This window comes from Syngnathus leptorhynchus, chromosome 4, assembly GCF_054491065.1.
Source record: "Syngnathus leptorhynchus isolate UIUO chromosome 4, UIUO_Slep, whole genome shotgun sequence".
NCBI classification, from domain to species: Eukaryota; Metazoa; Chordata; class Actinopteri; order Syngnathiformes; family Syngnathidae; genus Syngnathus; species Syngnathus leptorhynchus.
The window spans coordinates 10,167,245-10,195,132 of NC_141198.1; the positions used below are offsets into that span (position 1 = coordinate 10,167,245).

At 41.8% G+C, this 27,888-nt stretch overlaps 1 protein-coding gene across 4 annotated transcripts; it reads left to right on the forward strand.

The window, feature by feature from the left end:
- The first annotated feature begins 237 nt into the window (after positions 1 to 237).
- ebf2 (EBF transcription factor 2) lies at positions 238 to 27,888 on the forward strand. Of its 4 annotated transcripts, none has more exons than XM_085910452.1 (16): positions 238 to 564; positions 1,857 to 2,013; positions 3,333 to 3,396; positions 5,895 to 5,950; positions 6,058 to 6,131; positions 7,834 to 7,902; positions 22,770 to 22,851; positions 24,203 to 24,344; positions 25,017 to 25,147; positions 25,251 to 25,377; positions 25,490 to 25,578; positions 25,697 to 25,762; positions 25,971 to 26,145; positions 26,209 to 26,391; positions 26,468 to 26,638; positions 26,812 to 27,888. In XM_085910452.1, the coding sequence occupies exons 1-16, from the start codon at positions 431 to 433 to the stop codon at positions 26,841 to 26,843; spliced, it is 1,752 nt and encodes a 583-aa protein (XP_085766578.1). In that variant the 5' UTR covers positions 238 to 430; the 3' UTR covers positions 26,844 to 27,888. The 4 variants fall into 4 exon arrangements, with proteins under 4 accessions (XP_085766578.1, XP_085766579.1, XP_085766576.1 ...); XM_085910453.1 differs by having other exon boundaries at positions 3,339 to 3,396; XM_085910450.1 differs by having other exon boundaries at positions 26,468 to 27,888.

Genomic DNA, 27,888 nt, shown 5'->3' on the forward strand with positions numbered 1-27,888 from the left:
CATGCTTCACGACAGTGGCTCACTGCAAGCCTCCTGGCCCTCGGACCAACTGTTTGGATGTGGGCTACTCGTTTGCACTTACAACCAACGAGACTTGCACACAATATTGTGCCGCGATAGTTAGTTGCACGGAGAAGATGATTGCTCGCGCTCTACTTGAACCATGACTGAAAACTGTGACGGGATCTATTTATCTTTGCACCTTTAAACGCAAGCGCAAGTGGATTCATATCACGACACACTTGACAAAACATCACACTTCATCAGCAACTTAAGCTCTAAAGCTCTTTTTCTTTTCTCCCTCTCTTGCTGCGCACTGGAGGAGCGCGGCGCCTCTTTTGGAGTGTGTTTTCTCTCCTACTCTGGCTCCCCGACTGACTTTTTTTGTTGAGTTTCAAAAAGTACACTCACCACTCAGGACAGGGCTTAAATGTTCGGGATCCAGGAGCATTTGATGCGAGAAGTGAGCGGATTAAAAGAAAGAAGTCTAGGAGAGGAGATGGATCCAGTCCGCTCTTGGGTGCGTAATGTCGGCGTGGTGGATGCCAACGTCGCTGCGCAAAGGTAATGTAGCAACATCATCTGACTTTAGATGAAAAAACTTAAGTGCCTGAATTACTGTATATCTTGGTGTAAAGTGCCGCAAACTTGTTGTGAAATATAACTCATATTATCACAAAGTTATGCGCTATAAGCCTTCAAAATAAAACACAATATCATGTCAGAATATTGACAAGAGATTTTATGGACAATAAGCACATAGAAGGTAACTGTTTCATTTATAAGAATAAGAATAAATGCATGTTACAGGAACCTCAAGTTAACCAACACATTGGAAAATGAAACATCAGACCACAGAATGTTTTTGGAACTTCTTTAGTAGAGGCACATTGTTGGATTGAAATAATAATAATAATAATAATAATAATAATAATAATAATAATAATAATAATAATAATACTAATAATCTTAACATAAAAGACCAACATGTTTTTGGAAAAAAATGCTCTCATTTGTCTGTTGCTTCATATTTTAATTTGCTTGAATACGAATTCTATGTATTCCCCTTTGAAAAGTTTATAGAATAAACAACAGTTTCTCTCAAAATAAAAACCAAGAGGCCTGAATAAAAGTTAAAAGTGAGTTGATTTCATGCACTTTATTAAAAAAATCCTACTGACGGTTTAATTGGTATTTGGTTTATTTTCCCTGTGTTTGTTTTTGGTTTATGCATAAAAAAAATTACAATTTTATTGTTGAAATGTTGCAGGAAAGAAAATTGAAATTTGAATACACAAAAAATAGCCTATAATGTGTGCGGTTTTGATTCCCTTTATTTGTCTGATGTCATTAATTATTATCTATAATAAGAATGTTAATGAGTGCAATGCAAGGTGAAGAAACACAAATGTTAAGTGTTTCCCCCTTCTTTGTTGTTATTATTTAATGTGTTATTTAATACATTTCAGTTTGAGTTGCGAAAATCAAATATGGGAAAGCTTCAATGTTGGTCCTTTAAAAACTTTGATATGGAGAAATGTGTATTTAATTATGTGTAAGTGAATCTTAAGTTGAGTGCTATATACTTCATAATGATAATATATTATATGTGATCTTGCAATACTAAAATGACCAACAACATAATGAAGGAAACAACTTTATATGGAAATGATAGCTTTTATTTGACTTGTGTTTTATTGTCGTTGATATTTGTAGAATCACAATATAAGGAACATTTGCTTCAGTTTCATTCTGAAGCCCATCTTTGGCTTCATCCAAACAGTGTGACATGATGCCGCCCAGAAAAAGTTGTGATGTCCGTCTAATAGCGTGTGCACCCGCATGTTTGTCCCCAGTGGAGTGGCCCTGTCCAGAGCTCACTTTGAGAAGCAACCTCCCTCCAATCTGCGCAAGTCCAACTTCTTCCACTTTGTGCTGGCGCTCTACGACCGACACGGGCAGCCCGTGGAAGTGGAGAGGACGGCTTTTGTGGACTTTGTGGAACACGACAAGGTGTGTTATAGTTTTACTCTTCAAGTATATTTCCCCACCGTTCTCCATGAAAGGCAAGCACTCTCCTCAAGTGGCACAATTTCATCAATAGAAACCAGTTGCTCCTCTTGATCTTCAGCACTTGCATGGAACAGCTGACGGCTTCACGCTTACACAAGCTCTGTATAGCCTCAGTGAGCTGATGATGTGGGATTGAAAAAGAATATCTAATGACTAATTAGCAGCTTGCCTCATTAGAAGGCGGGGGCCACCACTACTTAAAAAAAAATGCAAATGATTCCCACTCGTGTTAAGTTATCCACAGAGAACTAATCATCAAAGCCTCGTCTCAAAACAGCACTGTAGGGCAAGGGGCGAATTCCTCAGGTTGGCCAAGTGGGACATTGCATTTGAGAAAACTCAAAACGGACTACGGCCTCATGTCCACTGTTGACAGACACTTGTGTCGCGTGTGAGCCCGTCTTGGCTCCCAAGATCTTGTCAAGTCAGGTTTATTGGGAATGCCAAGGATGGTGTGTGTGTGTGCGTGTGTGTGTTAACGCCAGGGTTGAGAGCTGTCAGTGTGTGCCAGTGGGTTCATTTTCTGCATGGTTACCCTGGCATCTGTTTTGGCTTTGTAATTATGCAGAGGTAGAACGATGGCACGAATAAAGTAAACAGCTCCCTGTTTAGATTGATAAAACCTACAAAGGCAGTCATCAATCTATCTCCCGATATTACAAATTCCAGCTTCCCCACTTCTCCAACTTCATGCATCTTAATTTGCCCGCTTCCTCTTCCCTTTTTCCCGGTTGCTCTGCTTCCCCCAGCCTTCTTGTTCTTCTCCCCTTGCTCTCATCTTTGAGATGCCTCCTGGGTTATTGGACCAGAGAGCATTCCTTTGAGACCACTTAGAAAGACCAGTAGAGGTAGAAGACAAGAAAGAGAGGGGGAGCATATGAAGAGGTGCGGGCTGAAGGCGAGGAGAAGCAGAGTGCAAAGGAAGTTTTCCCGTCAAGGTTGACCGCTGCTCGTTCTTACATGTACTATGGTCAAACACACTTGTCGCACTCCTAACTTCTCCGGCAGCCAATCTCAAGGCTTTTGGAGTTTTGCATGAGACATGATAGCTCAGCCTCTCCTATGCGGCGGTGTGACCCAAGGTTAAGCGTTGAGCTTATGGCAACAACGCACACAATGCTGAGCCTTGTGATCTCAACGCCGCTCTCGGAGAAGGTCAAACTGCAGGATTTGGAGAGATTGGCTTTGTGTTCAACCGTGTCCCTAACGTGCTTAACTACATGCTCTGTGTGGTGTGGGTGTGTGCGTGTGTTTCCAAGGAGCAGACGGGAGAAAAAACCAACAACGGCACCCACTACAAGCTCCAACTCCTCTACAGCAACGGTAAGAGGCAGAAAATCAAAACCTTTGCGCATACGAGTCAATGAAGCCGTTCTGCATTTACGTACCACACGTTGGACTCGAAGCGATAGTCGATTAGTCGACTTTACGACTACGCGGCGACGTTTGAGGCTTGAAGTCAACTAATCACTAATCACCTGTTTCTGGTACCCTATTTACATAGGATTTATAACTCGGCTGTCTGCTGCCGCCGCCAGACTTTTCACGCTTTGTGGAGCAGCGAAATGTCCGTCTAACAAAGCGATACAGAAGGAAAATATCCGCACTGCTCCAAGAATATAAAAATATAATCGTTGTGGATTTGCAGCCTCACGAGTTTCGACTCGTCGGTCTTCGACTAGGTGTGAAAGTGTGAGAGCGGTAGGCCAAACCAAAGCTCCGTGGTCATTGCCAAATATTATGTCCGATAATGTGGATGCAGCAACTGTGTGGAAAGAACATGATTCATAACGACACGCATCAACCAACATCATAACATTTAAATGCCCCTTCTCCATGCTGTTTCATAACACTTGTACATTGTACAGGTTAAAATGAGATAGTTACCACATTGCAAATTAAGAAAGACCATCCAGCAAAATAGAAAAAGTGAAACAGAAACTTTTGACAGCTGTGAAAAGTATAGAGAATTGGAACAAAACAAAGCAAAAAAAACAAAAACACGTAAAAGTCAAGGCAGTGCTGAAGTACTGGTTGCTAAAAAAGTAAAAAATATCACAAAGCCAACAATTACATTTCTTTGACACATTTCTTTGCTTCACTTTTGGAAACCTGGCTACGAGATGTTGCCAACTCAGACTCTCCAGAGCACAGAGATCAGCAATTTATTGAACATCTCCAACCACACCTCCGATTGTGTTTCCCACATCACATTAGGGATACATGGAGACATTTGGTTCCCATGAGCAACCACTGCCCCTACTCTGCCATCACAGTGGCACCCATGGGAGAGAAGATAAAAGACATGTTCTCCGGCAAACCCCTTGTACAGCACACATACGCACACACACACACACACACACACACACACACACACACACACACACACACACACACACACACACACACACACACACACACGCCAAAAGCACTTCCTCTTCATCGCCTTCCCCTTGCGATATCAAAGACATTGCAATAGATGGAGGGAAAAAAAAAAAAAACTAAAAAAAAAAGAAATATATCTTTCTTTTATATATATATATATATATATATATATATATATATATATATATATATATATATATATATATATATATATATATATATATACTCAAAAACTTGAGTCTTTCAATATATATATATATATATATATATATATTTATTTATTTATCATTATTTTTTTTTTTCTTTCACCACTGAGATCTGTCAAGCAAGAGAGCAGACTTACTTTGACCTCCGATTAAATAAGACCGGTCGTGCTGGTTGTTGTTGTTTTACCTGTTGTAGTTACATAAAGTCTCCAACAAGCTTTGGGAATATGTCATCGCTCTTGATTAATTGTGAGAGCGCAGCCGTAAATTCTGTCCTCAAACAGAATACAACTAATAATCATCAAACAAGAAATAACTTCCAATCCCCTCAGAAACCATCAGAGATAAAATATGAAATGCATGCCAATCGTATTTCTTCATGTTTCTTGGATGGAGTTCAATGTTGTGTATTTTTTTATTAGGGGGTTGACTATAGGGGATAACATTTAGATCATAAATCTATTTCCAGTTCAAAGAACTAAAAAGCTAATGTTGTATGTATATCTGTCACGCCCGTTCCAGAGCACGCTTGGCCGGCAACTTCCCTTCATCACCTGCTTCCTCTTGTTACCTTATGTATTTTAGCCCTGCCTATGTGTTTCTCCCTGTCGGTGTCTAATGTTGTGTCCTGTTTGTGTCCACGCCTTGTGTCCTGCTCGTCCAGTTCGCCCCCCCCGGTCTTGTCTGGAGGCTCACGGTCAGATTCTGTTCCGTGTCTGAGTGTCTGCTGGCCATGAGTCTCTATCCCGCCTGTGTTTGTGTTCGCCCACTTCCGTTCCCTTTAATAAACGCTGGTCCAAGCTGCATTTTGTCGCCCTGCTCCAGTCATTCCTGACAATATCACTGTTTTGGTCAACTTGAGTCTTTCATTCTTATCAGAGCAAAATCAGCATGTTTATGGAGCTGTTTTGATTCCCCTTCCAATTTCCAACGGAAACTGTTTTCCTAATTGTTTTTATACACTTGGGATCAACTGTAATGTATCTAGGCCATATAAAACCAAGTGTAATATACAAATTAAATTTGAAAAAGATTCACAAATTGTTTTCCTGTTCATATATTAAATTTACAAAGCAATAAGGGGCTGATGAGTGAGGAATTCTGCAAGTTAATTGCCTCTGTGGTGACTAAATAATTGTCCTACTTTGTGATAACAACATCCATAGGTATTAGTAAAAAAGGTCTGGCATGCCAAGATATCAGAGACAAACATCTGCTCTTTTTGTGCAGGGGTCCGTACAGAGCAAGATCTTTATGCACGACTTATCGACTCAGTCACAAAACAGGTAAGTGGGCTCTTCTTTTCCTGATAAAATTCAGCTTTCAAGGGAATGAAGCAAAATGATTTCACATAAAACTGACATATTCTGTTCCTGGTTTTCCCTCCTCACAGCCAATATCATACGAGGGCCAAAACAAGAATCCCGAAATGTGCAGAGTTCTGCTCACGCATGAGGTCATGTGCAGGTGGGTGGTCTCCACATCTACTTATACATAGGACAATGTAAATCATGGGCTCTATTTTTGTGTAAGGCGCAGTCTAAATTTGCACAGGAGCTGGGTTTTAGTATTTTCAAAGACACCAGCGATTTGCCTAAGTTATCAGTCAGTCATTGTTGCGCCGTTGTGGGTGTGAACACAGCCAACTTGTTTTGCTGTTAATCAAAACATATTACCTTTGAAATCGGCACACAATTTGAAAAGAGTTCTTGATAACCGAAAAGGAAACTGATTTGCTGGAGTCCATGCAGGACTTCAAAGCGCACAAAGGAACTTCCTAACAAGCAGACCTCCACAGGTGGATGATATAAAGTTGACCACTCATGCGAAGTGACCACTTTTCACTCCGATGATGTGATCAAATCCACCAGACATTTCCGCAGAGCACATAATTGACCCAAATCGTGTTACAATACTTAGTCCCAGCAGGTAAAAGGAAACACAGACCAGTCAACAGCACCGAATTGTGGACGCGCCAACTTTGTTAGCCCAAACGCACCTGTGCTGTCTATGAATATAGATCCCATCCACATCTGTCCTGCAAACGGAGATATATTGCAAGCTTTTTTTTTATACCACCCTCCTTTGTAAAATAACATTGTCTTCAATATAACAACGAGTTTCCCATTAATTAGTTTCATGTTGTTTCACACTATGTAATAACATAATGAGGCATACATTTGGTTACAGCAGAATGTTGCCACCCAGTGCACCAACAGCTGATATAACCACAAGCGCTTAAGTGGACTGTTATTACAATTCTTTCATCAAATTGACAGGCCAGGAATGAGCCTAGACAGCATGTTTCAACTTTGTTAACGTATGATGAGTGACACATTTGGCAGATGTAGCTATTAAAACAGAGCTGGCAGTTTGAAGAGCCCGTTTGCTCCATATCACAGGGTTTGGATCATAATGATATAATAACAATGTGCTTTATGAAGGTAAATGGATAAACATGGGTGTGTGCAGGAAGAGGAAGAGGAGAGATGAGTGGGCCAGTGACCCAGAGTTGGAGGGCAGCAGCAGGGAAAGGACGGGGGGCTGAGATGGAGTGGGTTCTGCCATTGTGTAGCTAGCAGATGCCCGAATGTGACTCACAGCTGGCTAATAACAGAGTCGAAGAGGCAGAGGGCAAGCGTCACAGCTGGGGAGTGAGGCCGTCTGACAGGGGGGCGGAGGGGGGCAGGGCAGGGCCAAGCTGGGACACGAGAGGGGTGAGGCGAGGTGTAGGGGTGGCAGATGGTAAAGGGTGGGGGCACTTTTGTTATGCAGTGAAGGGGACTTCGCTTTGGGGGGTGAGGGGGGGTGGGGGGGTGACCAGCAGGCTCCTCGGACAGGACTGCTGACGAATGGTGTGTATGTGTGTGCGCGCATGGGGGTTGAATTTGATTTCGGAATCAATGTGACAGATTGGCTGGCTGCCTTTTCACTTTTGAATGGTCTCTCACTGTTTGTAGGGTGTGTTGTTGTACCTTTTCTTCCTCTTCTATTCTTTTACCCCCTCCTCCCCTCCCCTTTCATGCCTCCTTTGTGTTCCGCTGGATGTTGGTGGACTACAGAGTCTGGGCCTGTGGACAAATGACGGCTCCTCCTGTTTAAATTGCTTATTTTCCCGGCTGACTTTTCCCTCTTGTTGTCTTTTCTGTCCCTTTAATTGCCCACTCAGCCGCTGTTGTGAGAAGAAGAGTTGTGGTAACCGAAATGAGACGCCCTCTGACCCAGTCATCATTGACAGGTAAGGAGCTCCAATACAGTACACAAAGCATGGACTCATACTTAGTTGCACACGCTTTTGTGCAAATTTGAGCACTCACAACACACTGTTGCATTTCCACTCTGTAACACACCATCTGGTTGAAGCTGTGTGTACGGCTCTAGTAGAAGATGTTGATGTATTCGTGCAGCTTTACTTGGAACAGAGCTTTGGCCGTGTCACTTAAGATGACTATCGCATAGTGACTATAAAAATAGATCCAGCACAAGAGGTCATTACAAAGATTGAAATTGCTCCTCAAGCCTATTGATTGACACAGCATGTGAGGTATCAATTCGACAGTCTGTTTATCATTGTGGTGCTAATTTGCATTAGAGTAATTTGAGCTGGTAGATGTGAATATTTATGTAAATATATCATTTTTCCTCGATTACGTTTCAATCCTATGAATTCAGAATAGTAGAAAAGCCCAAACATCTGACTTTAAAATTGTGTATAGTTTTGGAGAAGAGCATAATTTTACTACTGCCTTGAGATACAAGTCACTTGAGATACAAACAGTCATTTGGATAATAATTTTTTTTTATTTTGACTTGTGAGCGCTATATTTGCGGCAATGACCTCATCTTACTTCACAATGAGCAGCAGTTTGGCAATTAGTGATTGATTCTGAAAAGAAGGCCTTATTTCCACTATTGCCCCTTCCAGTTAAATTTGACTGTCAAACTAAATATAAAAGCAAAGGAATAAGATCTAAATATCATCTTTCTGTTATGCTACTTTAACCCTTGAACAAATGTGCTGAATACAAATGGTGCAGCAGTACACGTAGAGAGATAAAGTCTGTTTTATACTGCTACTGTTGGCCAAAGCAGGAACATGAGAAAAAGCAGAACATTCATCTACTTACATCATTACTGTGTGTACAATATTGTGGAGGGTTGGAAGTCTGGAATGGAGTCATTTAAATTTCCTTTTTTTTTTAAAGGAAAAGGTGATTTGATATAAATTGTTTTGACTTGCAATTATGGTCACGCAACGAATGAAAGTCGCATCTCAAGGCAACACTATCTCGAAGTTAAAATGTTTCCATGCTTAACAGTGTCAATCATACCTTGATCCTATTTGTTCCAGCACTTGCATTGGCTTTTATTAGATTGTCCAGGTGAACCTAATAAAATGCAGTCAGAGTCGACGTCTTTTCACTTCTCACCCTTCTTAAGACCAGTTGCACCTGAGCGTCCCCCCCACACCGTCTCCCCCCGGTCAAACACCCATTAATCTTCATATGTGAAGCATGTGCATGTTTCATATCTCCGTTGCAGACTCACACATGTAGTCAATGTTCACCCTGACCGCCACTTATCACACTTTAACCACCACGGTAATCAGAGTGTGTGAAGGCCCTCACATTCGAGCGATTTTGGGTTTTCACGGGGTCTGTCAGCAAAGTGATGAATGGTCATAAGCAGAAATACTTTGCTTGTGATGTCATCGATGCAACCTTCATTGGCTCTCCCTCCTGCCGCACCTCCTCTTCTTCCGTCTTGTCTTCAGTCCCACTTTCAGAACAATTGTGAAGAAAACACTCACTTCATTTATGTCAAGGACCCTTTTCTTCCCCTTCTCAGTTCAAGCTGGCTGCCTGTTGACAGTCTGTCTCATAGGAGTTCTGCTCAGGATATTTTTCATATCATGGAAAAAACTAGGCTGTTGTCTTTTCAGTGTTCCCAGATTGCCTGGGAGCAGCTGCTTTTCTCATTTGCACATTATTCTCTCAATGTCCCATCCCATATACACTTTCTCCTTAAATGCCTTGAACCTCAATTTAAGTATCTCCACAGCCTGCTGCGGAGAGAGCAAATCATGTACACAGTATTTCCATTGCGAGATGTTATGACTGATTTGAGATGAATCGTTGACCTCTGCTCCTTTCTAATCGCACGGGGAACATCCCATCCTGGTGGGGGTCTCTCCCTCTTGACTACCCTGCAAAATCCTTTCCTTTGGGAGTAGCCCATTAGGAGCTAGTTAATTTCTGATAAGCCAAGAGAATTTGGTGAGGTCCGTTTTATTTCCCATTATGTGCATTTTCTTTTCATTTCACTGTATGTGTTGAAAAAAGGTGTGTGAATGTTGTCAGTGTTTGCATGGTGAGAAACTGAGGTACGCTCAGTGTTTTTGGAACCTCATACGTTTATTTATGTATATGAATGTATGTGCAATTGTATATGTGTCTCAGTGACCCCTAGTCTGACCTTTTTCCCCAGTCACTGCTTGGATCTTAAATTATTCATGTGCATGTGTGTGTGTGTGTTCTTGTGTGAAGGAGGGGGGCGTATAGTCTGTTTCTGTGGTTCCAATAATCAGCCTCCTGCTCCCAGCCCCAACACCTGTTCTCCAATTAACATGCAGTGCGCGGGGGCCCGCTCACGACCATCGCCCATGATGCTTTCCACCCGTTTCTTCCTCCTTTTCCCTTGTTTTTGCCTTCTCCCATCCCGTCTCCTTATTTCCTGATCTCCTGCACCCCAACATGCTCTTTCACACCACTTCACCTCATATTAGCGAACTCACTTTCTTTTTTTTCCCCATTGTTAATCATCTCAGTGAACCTTTTTCCGTTGGCCTGTTTAATTCTACCATAATTAGCCAGTGTCATTAGGACACCTACCCAAGCCCAAGGTAGTTTGCAATTCCCCAAATGGCCCAAACCCCCCACTTTTCTAATCTCCTTTCCATATTGTTTCAGTTTTCCCTCTCCCCCTTCCCCTGGTGCGGCCGCCCCCTTTCTCTCCCTAATCCCGAGTTGAGTGAAAGGAGAAAAAGATCACAGCTGATCCATGAGGAGGGGTGAAAGGATGGATAGAGGGTGGAGGGAAGACGAGGGCACAAAGAGATGACTCCCGAGTTGTCCAAGGGAGAAGATGATTTAATAGGCCACTGCCTGCTGTGTTTAATAGTTTTACAACTGTCTAATCTTAACTCAAGGCAACTATTCTATGCGCTTCCAAGACCAGTGTGACGTCTCTATTTGGAGAGCAGCACTTATCTTTGACTGATAGCCAGTGTTGCTCACTGATTGGTCCGACAAGTGATCGATAGACATATAGATTGACTCCTTGGGGCAAATCATCATAAATATTTGCTAACTCTTCTCACTGTGTTTTCTAAAAACAAATAATTCTTCGTAGCTCTACTTTCTTAATTGACTGCTTGATTGAGGCTGCTTATGTAAGAAACCATACGTGGGTATAGAAACAGAAGCTATGCTCGTTAAAATGCCTGATGTGTATCTAATATGAGACTATCAGAAATCGTTTTAAAACTTGACATGACATCAATCGTCAAATGAAAATAAAAAAAATCCCCCTTTGGGATCTTAAAATGGGAGAATATAACAAAGGTACAAAAAGTGCTTGGGCAAGTGTGCAAAAATAAAAGAACGAAGCATTGTTAAGGCACTGTTTACTTAAATAATAGTAGTGTTGTTTTTATAAGGCATGTTGCCTTCAAATATATGGCAATATTTGACCACTCTTCCTTCTGAAAGTGCTACAAATCTGTTTGTGTGAGATCTTTTACACAGGTCGATTGCGATTCTCCCACGTATTTTCAATTGGATTCAGGCCTGCACTTTGGCTGGCTTTTGACCATTCAAAATATATGCTTTGGATGGATATCTGGAGTGAAATCCATCACTGTCTTCACCTAGCAAATGTGAATAATCTGGGCCAAAAGTGATTGCTATTTGGAAGTGTTCAAAATCCCTTCCAGTTTGACCTAAGTCCCAGTCGGAGCTAAAGAAAATCTTCTTCCTCAGACTCAGCAATTCTAAGGTACGCCTGTTATAGCGCAATAAAACATAATCTGAACTTTTGACTACAATTCCAAAAGGTATGTGTGGCATGGAACCAACATTTAGCAGTCATAGAAGAATTCCACAACAAAGTATCTGGAATCGGCGCTGTAGTCACGATTGAGGAGCGCCAGTTACTTTTGGCTCGTAAACCTTTTGAAGTCTGTGAAAAAGGTTGATGGTGAAAAATTTTATTTGTCACAATTTGGCCAGGTTTTAAACTTGCAAATTTGTAAACTGTACCTCTCAGTTGAAAGCTAATAAAAAAAATAAAAAATTTAAAATAAAAAACAAATATATATCACAATTCTATTTTTATATCGTCTTCTCAAAGGCTCTTTGGAATTAACCCGGCAAGATTTTTTTTAAATGGAGGTATTATTGACGCGATGACCTCTGAGCTAGAACTTATATTGGTTGTGAGCCCAAGCTGACCTTTGTATTTATGAGTGCTGTGGTGGCTTTACAATGGAGACAAGCAGCTGTCAGTATTAGTATTAGTAAGAATGGACTGTGTGTTTTGCATTGGAGAGGTCAGCATTCACCGGGAGGATGTGTGTGTGTGTGTGTGCTTTTATATTGGGCTAAGAAGCGGAGATCAATAGTTGGTCATAAGGAGTGTGCACGGGGATCCATCGCGAGGCAGCGGTCTTGTGGTGTGGGGGTAGGCGTGTGATCAATGGCCAGCACTATCTCACTAATTGATCGTGTTTCTAAGAGCGGTCTTTTTTAACAAGCCGGCACTCCGAGAAAAGAAGAATAATCAATAGGAATTTTCCAATGCTGTCAATATTGCTGTATCCTCCCCCAGACTCAAAATGAGTTCACTGAAGCTCATGTAAGGATCAGCAATTTTTCAAGTCTACATTATACAAGTGAGAAAAACAGTGCACCACCTTTAATGTTGTGTAGGTTTTTGTTTTGTTTGTTTTTTAGAGAGAGCTTGTACTTTTTAAGATTTTTACTCCCCTCGTTGAGCAGTCATTATGTGTGTCATGGTTTGACTTCAGATTCTGGACAGCAAGTGGAATCCATTAGTCTTAATCTTGGCTTGTATTGATCTATTTGTTGTCTTCTAGTTCTAGAACCCTTCTAGTTCTATGTCCACGAACCACAATATGTGTTTTTTTTTTTAAACTAGTCTAATCTCTTTTTCCACAAAAATCATCTCTTTGACAAAATACCCACGTGGAATATTTATTATTACTGACATTGTTTTCTAAATCCTGGGTATATGGTCACAATATAAACTTAAATCTCTTTGGTAAATCTGCAGCCAGCAATTTTGAATGGATTAACACCGTCTGGGTAGTTTGACAAAAAAACTATTCAGAAATCACTTATTGTTATATGTAAATGTCTTGCGGTGTCTCGGAGACCATCTGTTTCAATGGTGGTGGCTCCACCTGCTTGAGCATGGCTCACTTAAACCCATTAAAAAAAAAAAAACGAGGAACATTGCTTCAGAACTCGACTGTTTTCTCAGCGGTCATGATGGCGTACCCCTGGGCTTGGCGCAGTAGGGGACACAGCTTCCTGAAAACTTGCATCGATCTCAAAGGAAACATATAATTATTCTTTGGGAAAGAACATTAAACTTTCATCTGAAGAATAAATTCAGCAACAATTTTGGACTGTGTCAGAGGTCACATTCCTCCTATTTCCCAGATGTACTCTGATGTCCTGTGAGGTCATCATAGTAGAAGCACTCAAAAGCTGAATGTGTGACTCAAAGTCATTGTATCAGCCATGCAGTGGGAAGTGAGGCAGACGTAAGTGACGTGCTGTGATCATGACATTACAAGATGTTGTTGGTTGATTATGTTTGTGTTATTTCTAATATTTCATCTCATGTGTTGGGGCAAAGTGCTTTGTTATGGTTGCAGCTGTTGTCAAATAAAGTTGTGTTGAGTTGAGGTGAGTTGAGAAATGCAGGGGTTTGCTTGTCCTCTAGTCACTATGCCATCTTGTAGTTCTTCCAACAGAAATCACGGTGGTAATTTCCAATTTATAGAGACAGTACAATTGAACCTTAGAGGATCAACACCATACAAAACATTCTTTTAATTGGCTGAATCTGCTCTTGAGTCAAGCGAGCAGGCAACCTACAGCCATTCTAAAATCCTAAGCAGCCATGCAAGTATGCTGCTAAATCTGCTGCAATATTTATAAATTAAAACAGTGAAGCCCTCTTAATAATTTCTAGACTTTAATGGTCAATGAACAGATCAATTGGCGGGTTACTAGTTAATATTGTCAGCTGGGATAGGCTCAAGCAAACACCAATACAGAAGTGGCCAAAGCTATATAATAATAATAATAATAATAATAATAATAATAATAATAATAATAATAATAACGTGAGCTTCATTCCTCACAGTAAGCCAATTGAAAACAGTTTTTTAGAACACAAAAGTAATGGCCTCATAATCAATCATGAGATGGATACTCTGTTGAATTTATGTCTGGTGTATATTTGGCATCTCGGCAATTCATTGTATTACTCACTAGAGAGTTTAAAAATAGTTGATGGAAAAAGCATTTTCACCTCCACTATGGAGGTCTTGTTTTCACCATCATTAGTGCCTGTGTTTGCCTGCTGGTAGGATTACATAAAAATTGCTGGGCTGATTCTCACCAAACATGGTGCGCAGCATCTGGCATGGATGGAACTTGTTGTTCAGTCTGCCTAAATAAATCTTTGTAGTCATATCTTTCTTATGAAGCATTCTCTTACTTGCCGTACAATGTTGATAGTAGAACACACAAATGCAGAAAATTCTATGCACATATAAAGTCATGACCACTGGTCCCTCCGGTCCACTGTCACGGTTTCTCCCTGGTGGTCGAACCCTGGACACTCTCTTCACACCCCCCTGTCAGTAAGTCCATCAGACATGGGTTGGTGTGCAGGGTGGGGGATGCAGCCTGGCGACCGGGCCCTGAGGCTCCAGTGCACACCATCTCACTCACACAGGCTGGACCACTGAGCAGCTGGCACAAGACCATGGGATGCCTCTTCCCTGGGGGCAATGCGAAGGCAAGAAGGAGACAAAGACAGACAGGGAGAGACCATGCATAGTCCACAAAATCACTTTTTTTTTTTGACAGGTACTGTCTGAGAGTCAGACAGCTAAAAGTTTACGGACCTTTATGTCGGGCTCAGGCAAACTCACAGGGGGTGGTTTGATAAGGCAAGCTTTTCACTTGAGTTTGTGTGCATTTGGGAGTTAAACTTGACCTGAGTACAAAAAAAATAATGTGACTGATTGTTGCACTTCAGCAGTTCATTAAATCTAGCTGTTGTGATAAAACTGTAAAAACAAAGGTTGTTGTTGTTGTTGTGACATGTTTGCGAAAAAATCTCAATAATTTAACTCCTTATTAATTTTGAGTTCCCATACTTAGGGTTAGGTCTCCTTCACTTTACTACCGCTACTATTTCTTTTTTTTTTTTTTCTATTTTGACAAAGTAAGGAGTAGAAAGTACAGATTTTTTTATTTTTAAATGTAGTGAGCAAAAGTAAAAAAGTTGCTTGATATATTCATTCTCACATAGAGAACAGAAGCTGGTAAGATGTAATGAAAATATTTTTTTAAGGAGCATTGAAGGAGCACTTTCCGCCACCGCTGTTGTGTAAATATTCCTTGAATTGTGTGGAGCAGCGTCAAGCGTTCCCATTTATCTGAATCCTAATAGGGTTCACCTTTGCTTGAGCAGTGTGGAGATTAACTGGGGGGGGGGCAAAGAGGATCATAGCACGACAGATTAGCATGATTTAGAGGGCACTTCAGATTGCAAGTAAGTGAGCGGTCTTATGTGACTTTCCCTTCTTTGGGTTTGGTTTCCAGGGGAAAGTTCTCAGCATCACAATTAATTTTGCAAATCACTTATGTCATATGTGTAGCATAATCAGGCACTTTGTGTGTTCCACGTGTGTGTGTGTGTTTTGCCAAGTCATAGGCCAGTTAGCCGTGGTCTTTAAGAACAAGAGCTGTTTTCTTTAGTTGGACACAAGTGTTGTTGGAGTGTGTGTGTGTGTGTGTGTGTGTGTGTGTGTGTGTGTGTGTGTGTGTGTGTGTGTGTGTGTGTGTGTGTGTGTGTGTGTGTGTGTGTGTGATGGAGCCCGGTCATCCTCCTGTGTAAAGGTTTTAAATTTCACTAATGACTTCACAATGCCCCCTGGTGCTGAGCAGACCCGGCAAGCCTCACAATTTTGTTTGTTTGTCTGTTTTGCTGCAATCTGGACAGACTAAGTCTCTCAGGAGTTGGATTTCTCATTTTTAAAGAAAACATCCAAGAATGCTAATATTTACACGTTAATAAACCTAAAACAGTTTTATCCTCAGGTTTCTTGTTGGCTAATGCCACAAGGGATATTGTTCTTTGTGCACTCCCCCCCAAAAAAAATACAGAAAAAAAAGCTAAAAAGGACTTTTTTATTGACTGGTGCCACACAATTCTATTGTTAGTTAAAATGGAAAAACATTTGATGTTTTAATTTTATTTTTAACATTTAAATTGTTTGTGTTTAATCAACAAAATAAAATGTGAAATAAATTATTCTTAAGAGCAAATAACAAACAAAACCCCTGACTTCAGTTAGGTTGCTGTTGTGTGAGGAAGCATTACTTAAAGTCAATTCGTTTTTGTTTTCATGCGTGTACTTAAGTTTATATTCCAAGCTACAAACAGTCTAATGTGACTTTGATGGAGTGACGCATTTCTCTTCTCATGCAGTCATTTTATTGGACAGACAACAATACAGTAGATAAGCCAAAAAAGATGACCCGTGTCCTCTAATGGTCTTGTGTTTTCATCATTCACGCAGCAGATGTTGCGTAGTCCCCTTCAAGGAGGAGAAGCAAAATACGAGTCGGAATTTAACAATTTCAATGTCACAACAAAGTTTTGGGTGTGTGCTTGTGTTGGTAGCGGCCCTGATGAATCTGTCAGCACTGAGGGCAAGGGGGGGGGCATGTGACTGCTGACAGGCTCTCAGCAGGCATGCTGTGAGCCCCAAAAGTTACTGTGCCCCCCCAACAACACCCAGCAGGCCCGACCAGCGCCGGGCTCCTCTTTAGCTCTCCACACATTTGCTGCGTATTAGCCACAGACTGTAAATTACTGCACCCTGGACCTCAGAGCGATTCCATTCGCGTCTCTTCACACGTTCCTCCAGCTCCCTACAGGACCATTATCCAGCACACCTCCTCACAGTGCGTCCATCTTCCTTCCCATCTTTCCTCTCATTTTGATCTCTTTTCCTCTCCTCTGTCTGTCAAAGTCATCCTGGCTTTTTAGACGCTTTCAACCCTGTCAGATTTCTCTCCCCTGTCTGTCTGTCTTCCTCCTCATCCTTCACTCCTCTATTGTGTCACGCTACACGGCATTCCCTCCCTCACACGTCTCCCCCTTTACTTTCTTACAAGCAGGTCCCTGTTGTGGAGACTTCACAGGTTTGCCATTCGAGCCCCCCCCCCCCACCCTCTCTCTCTGCCACCCTCTTCTCTGGCTTTCAGGAAACAGATGTTGTTTGTCAGATCTTATCATTACTGGCTAATTAAGAAGACATCTCTTCTTCTGTCGCTTCTCCTCTTCTCTCTCTTCTCATTTGGAGGCATCCATCCAAGATCGGCGCTTCCTCTCAGAGAAATGTTTGGGTCACGCTTTGATTTACACATGGTAGCAGTGAAAGTGATAAGCAGCTGATTGATAATGGAAAAGCTGGATTAGTGTTAGCGTATTGCACATGACCTTTTGGCATGTTCAAATCTGTTCAGCTGTAAAGGAGGCTGCATGTCACCGTTTGACAGTTATGAGAGTATATTTTGAATGCTTGTCCCTCAGGAGGAAGCAAACATTCTGGGAGAGGTCAGGCCACTGATGGGACTTCTATTCCCTGTCCTGGTTGTGAATTCATGTTCTGCAGACTCTGAATATCTTTTCATATCCATCTATTTGGCGAGCTGACCGCTGTCCCATGTGGTGGCACTCTTTTGGTTAAGCATGGGAGAGTTCACATTCAATTCAATTGAAATTAAAAGCACATTTACAGCAAGTAAGACCATGAAGTAATAAGATGAAACACCCGAGTACCTCTTGTTTACTTTTGCTCCCTTCTTGCAGCTTTCCTTTCCTCTCTTCTACACATGAAAGTTTTACAACACCTCCAAGCGCTATAAATCAGGACGAGTGCTTGAAATGTTGGCTTTTGTCACAGTTCTCAAGTTTAGAGGTGGGTCGGACAATTCCAGGGGTGAATTTGGAGGGACGCAGTCAACCTGGAGCTTAAAGAATTCCAAAGTCGTTTAGCTCTCTGACCTTTGATTTTGAAAACAAAACCACCAAAATTCCCAACACTAATGTTTTATCAGGCAATATGGTTCAGGTGGAGGGAGAGCCAAAGTCGAAATCGATGGAATGTTCAATTAATAAGTAACAAGAAGCACGATGCCTTAAAGTTAAAGGAACCAGATTTGGTAACTCAAAACAAAAATTGGATAACTGGAGGCTCAAAATTCCTCATAGGTAGCTCCAAGAGTCTTTAGTAATTTGTTTAAGGTAACACTCCTGAATAGCCCAGTGTCATCCATTCAGGATGCAGGTTGAAATGTAAGCAGTTTCAAACATTAACTCATCTGAAATGAACAAAGAGAAAAAAAAAACAAGGAGTCAGTTTGACTGTGAGAAGCTGATGCCTATGATATGGCTGTATGTTTTAAGAGGGGGTATGTGTGTGTGTCGGGAGGGGGGGGGGGGGGGGGGGCTGGAAGGCTGGTGTGAAAGGTCTTGTGGTGGTATGCCACAGTGGGTGTATCAGTTCATTGAGGGTTTTCTGTGCCCCATTAGCAGTGTCAAAGGTCACATGCCCCGGGTGTTAACCCCGGTGACCAGTCTAGCTTCCAGTCTGCCAGGGGACCCAGGTCCAGGGGTATTTATTACCGATCCACCTCCGCCCCCCCAAACATAGCTCTCCCCACAGAAGAAAACAAAACATCTCCAACCCTCCCCCTTGGCCAGTCTTCGGCCTGGGCACATGTACTAATTGGATGCATATACACACAGTGATGCATGACGAGCCATCTGTAGACTTTTTCTTGAGGTGAAACATATCCTCAGTCAACAAGGCTTTATCATAATTCTCACCCAAAGTCGCTGGACACAACATTTGTTTTGTGGTTTTGCTTATGTGTAATTGACATGAATGTGTCACAAATAGTGTGTAGATTTATTTCTTGCAAGCCAAGCTCGGTCTTGTATATTTTTGGAGCGAACGCACACATGTATGAGGTCTACGCGGCCTTTGCTCATGTGTGACACAGGCATGATGCATACGTGCATATTTGTAGGCCTGCTGTATGACTTAGTGCTCCCAGTGTGTGAATGTGGCAGAGGAAGGCCCTCAGCATGTCAGTATGGTTTAAAGCTCCACATCTGGTTTCTTAATTTTCCCCCCACCATGTCAGGACAGTGTTTTTTTTTTTTTTTCTGTGTGGTGTGTAGGTTTGCGTGTACGTGCATTTGTGTGTGTGTGTGTTTATTGAATGAGTGATAGCCTTGGATACAGGACATCAGTAAATGTCCATCTCTCTTCTTCAGTTTTTACCACTCGTATTTTATTTATTTTTTAATTATAAGTTTGTAATTTTCATTTATTTTGAATTATTTATGTATTCTTATTTTATTCTTGCCCTTTTAGTCACAATTAAATAAAATTCAATTGCCCCTTCTTGAACCAGGAAGTGTATTAGCTGACAAATAGATGGATAATGATCATTACATTTTCCAACACTAAATCTCTGCAACAAATCTTCTTGTGGCCTGTAGAATCACCATCATTATTATTATTATTTAAAGTGAGGCCCCAGCTGATTATTTTTAACATCTCACGTTTTCCTCTATGCAGCATGAAGTGGCTGGCTAACCAACACAAATATAGTGCTTCACTATTTTATTCCCACTTTTGTTCACTGCTGCACAGTGCTGTGTTATTTTTTGCTTTTGGCCATGTTAACATAAGCGGGGATCTCAAGCCTAGAAGTCAAGACCCCAGTAAGGAGTAGAATAAAGTAAGGCTTCTATAACTCTTTTACATCTCATGCCTCAGCAGTTGCTGCAACTGGTAAGCGTTGGTTTACAATGAACAGAGAGGGCAAGGTCTTTTATGCCTGGGTGAAACGGCAGTTATGTCAACAGTCATTAGGGTTGATGAATGCCCATGAAAATTTTGTTGGAGGTTTTGTGATGCTTAGGTGTACCCTTCGTTATTAAGCCCATGTGTAAAGCTTAGTAGTCTGCCATTATGTGCAACAGATGCGCCGATGGACAGAAATCTACAACAGAGTCGGAATCAGAAACTTGTATGTTTCCTTAAGGTGATTGTTGTCATTTAAGTTGAGCGAGTTGTCACCATTTGGACATAGTGGCTGCATGCTGCGAGGCTCGTGTTTAGTCTTGGGAACTGAAACAGATGCAGACAAAAGGGGTTAACAGAGATGTAGAAGTGAAGACAGAAAAGAAAAAAAAAACAGACTCCCCGTGGTTCCAGTGTGGAACGTGATCCCTCGGTTTAAGACTTTTGTCTTCGCTTTGGGTCCACTGGTTTGTCTGTGCAGAGAAGACAATAAAGAAGTTAGAGCTTGGATTCATGTTTTGATTTCCTAGTTAATTGGTCATTTTCTCCATTGGCTTTCAAGTTCACCCTTTTTTGTGTCATAATACAGATCTTTACATTCTCTCGCAGAAGGCTACGCAAACACTAGGCCTTCTGTATGTACTAGAATATTTAACGTGCTAAAACACATAATAAACACAATTCTTTTTGAAAATATCCCTTCTCTGAAATCCCCCCCATGGCTTGAAGATCACTTCCACTTCTTTGTATGTTCTCCTCTTCATCTCTGCTTTGAGGATGCGGAGGTGTGTGGGTGTATTACATTACCAAAACAAAAACAAACAACGGCAATATTAAACTTTTGCAACCACAATAGATGAGGGGGTATAAAAAAAAAACAGAGGGTCCTCGACTTCTTATTAATTATGCAAGATTAGTCTAATTATAATTCAGCAAATGAATGTGTGGCAGAAGGTGCGAGGCGACGGGGCTGGGAGATTTGCATGTTAAGTGGGCAGGGGAAAGCAGCTAATACATGCTAATATATGCGTCAATGTCTCGCTTTAATTTCAGCATTTGCAGCTGTGTGCGTCCGAACTGAGGGGGGTGAAAAGTTGACTCAATGGGATTTTTGGAAAGGGTTGGGGTGGGGGGGACAAAGGTGGGGGTGTCAATGAATTAGAGTGTGCATGCACACATGTGAATATGTGTTTGTGTGTGAGGCATCTGGTGTCATACAAACAATGAATGATGAGAAGAAGTCAACAAACAAGGTCAAGGGCCCTCATAAAGTGTGCAAACCCGGAGGGTGTAGGCGATGGTTCCATTAGTGACAGGACTGGCAGAAGACATGAGTGGCAGTTGCCAGTGTATTGAACTTAACAACTTTTTTCCATTTGATCGTGGCCCCCAATACTCCCATTGACATCACAATTTCCCGAAAGCAGATATTAGCCGGAGTGATCGGATCGCTCATCCTAAAGAAAAAGATCAAGCTGCAGACTCACAAATGTGAACGTAGCACTTAGCCCATCCCAAAGTCAGATTCAAAAATGTTTACTCTTAAGCATAAATATTATCACTCCCTGCTTAACAACAATATTGATTGTTCTCTGATGTAACAGCTGAAATGATACATTGCATACACGATTGGAGTTGGAGATATGCAAACCGGGTTATTCTCACAAGGGAGGAAGTTGGAGAGAGAGATTGGAAAATTATTTTTAAAAGATGACAGAATGAAGGAAAGATTAGAATTTGATGGGCGTGTTCGAACCTCCGGGGCTAAAGTCAAGTTCCCCCTCCACTTTCCCTGAAGATGATTTATATTTGCACAGTGCGCAGTGTGGGTGGGGGGAAAAAAACTCTCTACAGCATTGTTGTTAGTTTTATTGGAGCATTAATGGCTATGTTTTTCATCGGCAAGTTGTTCCGTGGAAGGAATAGACTTGTTAAGGATGTTTTATTTGCCAATTGCTCTTTCAAATCATTTTTGTTTGCTTTGGCTCGCATCATATGACTAATTGAATATTACTGCAAGACTAATGTGTTTTTTTTTACCCAGCGTGGTCCACCCCCCCACCCCTTCGCTTAATTTTTCTGCATCTCACCTTGCAAAGCATCTAATTTTTTTTCTATGTTTGAGTGGTACAGGATGTGGTCATGTTGTTAGCTTCTCTTTCGCATCGCTGTCTTCGCCTCTCAGCGTGGGGACTTTGGGATTGCGGCAGAGCTGCGTTGCCATGGCAGCGGGCTATGTTGCCGAACTGCGTACACCTGGGATTTGGAGTCTCTGCGTAGTCTCGCTCTCCCCTATTTATCCTATCTTTTTCTCGGGTTTTCTTTGGTGGAGGAGAGGCTATCGGCAGCCGTCCCGATGCCTCCGTGCGGCTTTTCCCACTCCAAATAAACTCACATACATAATGAAACACATGTACCTGCCAACAAAATTCATGTTCAGGCCACTGACTCGGTCTCCATCACAACCTTCCTCTTTCTCTGTACTTCGTATTCCAGTTCATTCCCATGTGGCGGTTCAAATGTGGCATTGTGGGATCCGGCACTCCCTTGGGTCTGCAGGCATACATCACCGTCTGTAGTTGACTTTGAAATACAACAGAGCTTTTTCACCGGACTCTACTTTTCATCGTATGATTTAGACTTTAATGGCATTGACTTAACAGACTATAAACTTAACTGCTGGGATTGATGTCAGAGCTGCAATCAGCCCAATCTGCATCAACACCCACGTAAAACTGCACCCACGGCGGCCGCCTCTGAAAATAATGAACGTCTCATTTGACTGTTGGAGTGTTGTTTGTGAGCAAAGTAATCATACACATGATTTTTTTCATGTTATTTCTTACTTGCTGTAGTTGTGCAAATACGTGTCCTTTTATTTACCTCTGCAGGTTCTTCTTGAAGTTTTTCTTGAAATGCAACCAGAACTGTCTGAAGACGGCAGGAAACCCCAGGGACATGAGGAGATTCCAGGTACCAGCGGATGAAAAACAAATGCATGCTTGAAGGATGAGGGCTTATGATGAGATGCACAATTGAGTACGTGCAGAACTCATCGCAATTCAAAACAACACAGATCTGCCCAACTTTAATGATTTTTTTTTTTTTTTATTCCGTCGAACCTTGGAGATGTTTGTCAAAACATGAATCACAATCAAGTATTTGCTAAAGATCAAGACGGATGGGGAAATCAATAAGGATGACTCCTCCATACAAAAAAAAGACAAAAGAAAGTATTTATATGTTTAAGAGAGGCTGCTGGGATGCAGGAAATAGGTTGAGGTGTTTCAGGAAGTTGTCAAGAATTGAGTGATTGGCTCCAGATGGACGAGGTCACACTCCGTGACCCAGGAAGTGGTCACCGGGGACACTCCTGCCTCACTTCCATTGCCATCCTTCAGCACCAGCGGCCCCTGTCTGGCATTTTGTTTCTCCCGGCTAACCCTGTCCCCTTTTCCGTCTTACGTGTTCCTCACTGTTTGCTTTAACTCCTGGGATGTGACACATGCTGAGAAGTTATGAGCCCGCAAAGACTCTCATCTCTGGGTTAAAAGGTGCTCAGTGCCGGACACAAGTCAGCTGCTTGATCGATAATTTACAGTTATTTTTCTTAGAGCTACCCTCCCTTTCTACCACCTTGGGCGTGTGTTTTTTCTCTGCATTGCTTTTTCACGTGCAAATTTATTACCATGTGTTTATTTTCAAACAGTGCTTTGTTTTAAATAATAATAATAATAATCAGCTCTAAATGAGTGTTGGCTAGAAAAGAATTCCCTAGACTCAGCCCCACTCATTATTTATTGAATTATTTATTTGTAAATATTTATTTATTTATCTATTTATTTTAATAAACACATTCTGAAACTAATTATCAATCGGACAGACCACAAGTGTCCTCTCCTCAATTATGTCCATGTCATTCTTGCACGGCAGATGTGTGATAGAACCCACACATGGTGTGTCCAGATCAAATTAGGGTCACAATATATCATGCCCTGATTTAACAGCCAGCAAAAGTGGGAGATTTGCTCCATATGTTTGCTGTCATTGAAGGATCACACAGCCGTGATGAGCCGACTGCATGCTATATGAATCACAAAGTTAGAAGGGGGCCATATGGAGTCGAGAGGTGCACGGATGCAGATATTTTATCAGGTTCCCACTCATGTCACATTGCAGACTGAGAAATCATACAGCATCACCTCTGTGCCGAGACAAATTGTTTCACTTGAAGTATTTGCTGCTTGAAACCAGAGATTCTAACTCCCAGCATGCTGTCCAAGTCATGCACAGAAACGCTCATGCTTCATTTCCTCTGTGTCAGGTGGTCCTGTCCAGCACTGTGAGCGTGGACGGCCACGTCCTAGCGGTGTCTGACAACATGTTCGTCCACAACAACTCTAAACATGGTCGGCGGGCTCGCCGACTGGAGCCAGGAGAGTCTGCGGAGAATACCATGGAGTATGGTGAGAAAATACTGTGTTACATTAACATCTGCATTTGCATTTGTGTCCAGAAACGGGCATTGTAATTGTATATACTTACAGTACTCAATTGTCATTCCTAATTATGTAGGAAATTGATTAGTTTATGCCACTGAGATTATACATAGCATTGTAACAATACTTTGATTCTTATTATAAAGTAAAATAGTTGGGCTATTATACAGCATTTCCATTGGCCACAGATTATTTTACAAGACTTGTAATTGATAAATTGAAGTGCCCTTTTCAGTTGCTTAAATTAGTATTGAGTGAAAGACACAAAACCTTTTGAATGTATAGCAACAAACTTTGATCTGAATTTCAAACTCTACAAGAACATACTTGTACCTCTTTAGCCTTGGAAAATGCTAATTCAATTGTATTGACACTATCTAAACTGATGCTCATTGGATCCACATTTTATCCCTAAAATGTCCACTCTCACATCTCATAGCAATATATTCAAAATAGTGATGAGACAATGAAGCTTCAAATTTGCTTCTTGAACCAGTTGTTATATTTTTTTATATATAAATGACAGTCAGTGTCAGTGTGCTTTCTCCCCTATGTTGAAGAAAGAGTGACAAAGACTGCTTCATGAGACATATTTGAAGCTTCATTTTCACAAGGGTAATATTTTGTCTTTCTTTACAGCCACGCCTTGTATAAAAGCCATCAGTCCCAGTGAGGGCTGGACTACAGGCGGGGCCATGGTCATTGTCATTGGGGAGAATTTCTTTGATGGGCTCCAGGTGGTGTTTGGAAGCATGTTAGTTTGGAGTGAGGTAACAATGAACTTACTGTGGCTGACATTTTACTTCCACATGGGTTTTACATTTATTCCTCTCCTTGCTTTTCTTCTGCCATAAATGTGTGATTCTCCCCCAGCTTATCACGCCGCACGCTATCCGTGTCCAAACTCCACCTCGTCACATCCCAGGGGTGGTGGAGGTCACACTGTCTTATAAATCGAAACAATTCTGCAAGGGAGCCCCCGGACGCTTCATCTACACAGGTGATTATGCAACAGATTGGGGTTTTTGCCAATTAGAGGTGGTGCTGGTGTTAATGTTAACTGTTAGAATGTGTGACAAATGTTTAAGATACCACATATCTGTCTATTTTAGCCCTGAATGAGCCGACAATCGACTACGGTTTCCAGAGGCTTCAGAAAGTAATCCCACGACATCCTGGTGACCCAGAAAAAATGGCTAAGGTGAGAGATTCACAAATGTATGGTCCTGCTAAACAAAAAAAAAACACATTTCATTTGTAAACTGAATTTTCTTATTTTCTTGGAGATGATCTAAAACGTGAACAAAAACTGTTTGCAGGAAATTCTGCTTAAGAGGGCAGCAGATCTTGTGGAGGCTCTGTATGGAAATCCACACAGTAATCAGGTAAAAAGAAAAAAGTTTGGGCCAATTACCACGAGAAATGACACTGCAAATATTAACCACATGTAAAAAATATCTTTCACACATTGTTTGCATTTGAGATAATCTGACCGTCACTAATGATGTTTCAGAGGTTTTTCATAACTTGCTTTATTGGTGGTACAAAAAGCTGTGACATGACAGTACTTGTTAAGGTGTTCATCTTCTGTAGGACATGTTACTAAAAAGAGCAGCGGACATTGCGGAGGCCCTCTACAGTGTTCCCCGACCTCACAGTCAGCTTCAAGCACTTCCCAGCTCACCAGCCCATGGCAGCGTCATGGGTTTGGGTTCCTACCCTTCCCAATTAGGTGTCAGCATCGGGGAGCCAGGGCAGAGCAGCCAAGGTGAGCGGAACGGCTTGTCATTTGAGTCCAGCTTTACCTTATGCAATGTTTTTTTTTCCACAGGTTATATTCGCAACTCAAGCAGCTTATCGCCAAGAGGTTACTCCTCAGCTTCCACACCTCAGCAGTCAGGCTACGGAGGCAGCGGTGGTATGACGGGAGGCTATGGAACCGTTCCTATGACCAGTCTCGGAGTTCCTGGCTCACCTGGCTTCAGCAGCGCTTCCCCCACGGGATCCCCCTACAGTAAGACAGTTGTGCCTGGCCAAACCTGGTATTGTGATGTCACGACATAAGACTGACGGCAGGCTCTCGTCCACAGTAATGCCCTCCAGCCCGACCATACCCGGAAGCTCCAGCTCGTCGTCATCTCTGTTGCCTTTCTCCTCTTTCCCTTCCGCTGCTAAACAGAAGAGTGCTTTTGCTCCCGTGCTCAGGCCCCAAGGCTCCCCCTCCCCGGCCTGCCCCGCCTCAGGGGGGAACAGCTTCAGAGGTAGCCATCCGACTCACTATCTGACCCCGCTCTCCGAACTTACGAATGCGGTCTAACCCCTTCCTCTAACCACGACGAGCTTTTTGACTGAACCAGATCGAGAAAGTTGCTGGATGTGCAGTACGTGAATGCAAAATTAGAATCATAGATTTTGCATATTTTTTTCTCTCCAGCGATGACGGGCCTGGTTGTTCCCCCGATGTAGCAAATCTACCCCAGACCACTGCTTCACTTAGCCCCTCTTTTGGCACTAAGAGGGCAGGGAGGATGGAAATTTGATCAATAGCAACCATGCCTAACTTTGCTAGCTGAGCCCTTCCTGCCGTTTCGTAGTCGTCTTTTACGCGGGTCGACGAAAAGGGCAAATGTTAGAAACCATCCAAAGACACGACATCTTTTCCACTTGTATAGGAAATTATTTCAACCCTAGTGCAGAAAGGCAATGATTCTTTGCAAACCAGAGGACCATACCACACTGTGACATGAAGAAAACCACCCGGTCCTAATTCAACCACAAGCTTCAAAAGCTCTGCGCTTTATTCTGGCATATATGCCACATTCTGCATTCTTCCATCCATCACCTGCCCGAACTTTTGCCAGAGATGTACACACGAGCACTGAACATTTTTCAATGATGGACAGCTCTGATAAGCAGGGTGCTATTCGTCTGTGTATGGACACTTTAAACAGCATGTGTGTACACTGTCTGTGAGTTAGCGACATGTTTTTGTAGTAGATTTTTTGAAGACAATTTACATTCCAGAAAAAAAAAAAATAGACCCTTTATTTTTTGTTCTGATCTCTAAGATTTTACAAGTGAGAATTGTTTGTCTCAAGGGGTATTGCTAAAGGAATTCATATATTGATTTATTTAAGTACAAGCAATTTAACTTATTATAGCTAGTTTAGGGAATAATATAAACATGTCTTATAAAAGTGATTCTTTTTTTTCCAACTGTCGATTAAGTTAATTGAGAAACAATGCATTTCAATTTTAATTTTTTTCTACATGTGGATTTCATCAAAAATCTGGTACGTATGACATATCCGCAGTTTGCAAGCTCTTTGCATAACTACGATTAATATTATGCATTATGAGTCAGGTCATAAGAGACGCTTATTGTCCTTGTATAAAGGAAAAATGTTAGTTAGCCTTATGCATGCTTTGTTGAACCAATACGGCGCTGTAATTTTGTCATCCATCCTACGTTGCAAATTTGAAGAACATTAAAATTTTCAGCTTCATTCAA

Bases quoted from the DNA above. Each gene is read 5' to 3' on its own strand.
- ebf2 (XM_085910450.1), top strand. From the start codon at position 431: ATGTTCGGGATCCAGGAGCATTTGATGCGAGAAGTGAGCGGATTAAAA. The intron at 7,903-22,769 runs GTAAGGAGCTCC...TTACCTCTGCAG, and splicing joins GACCCAGTCATCATTGACAG to GTTCTTCTTGAAGTTTTTCT. The intron at 25,763-25,970 runs GTAAAAAGAAAA...CATCTTCTGTAG, and splicing joins GAAATCCACACAGTAATCAG to GACATGTTACTAAAAAGAGC.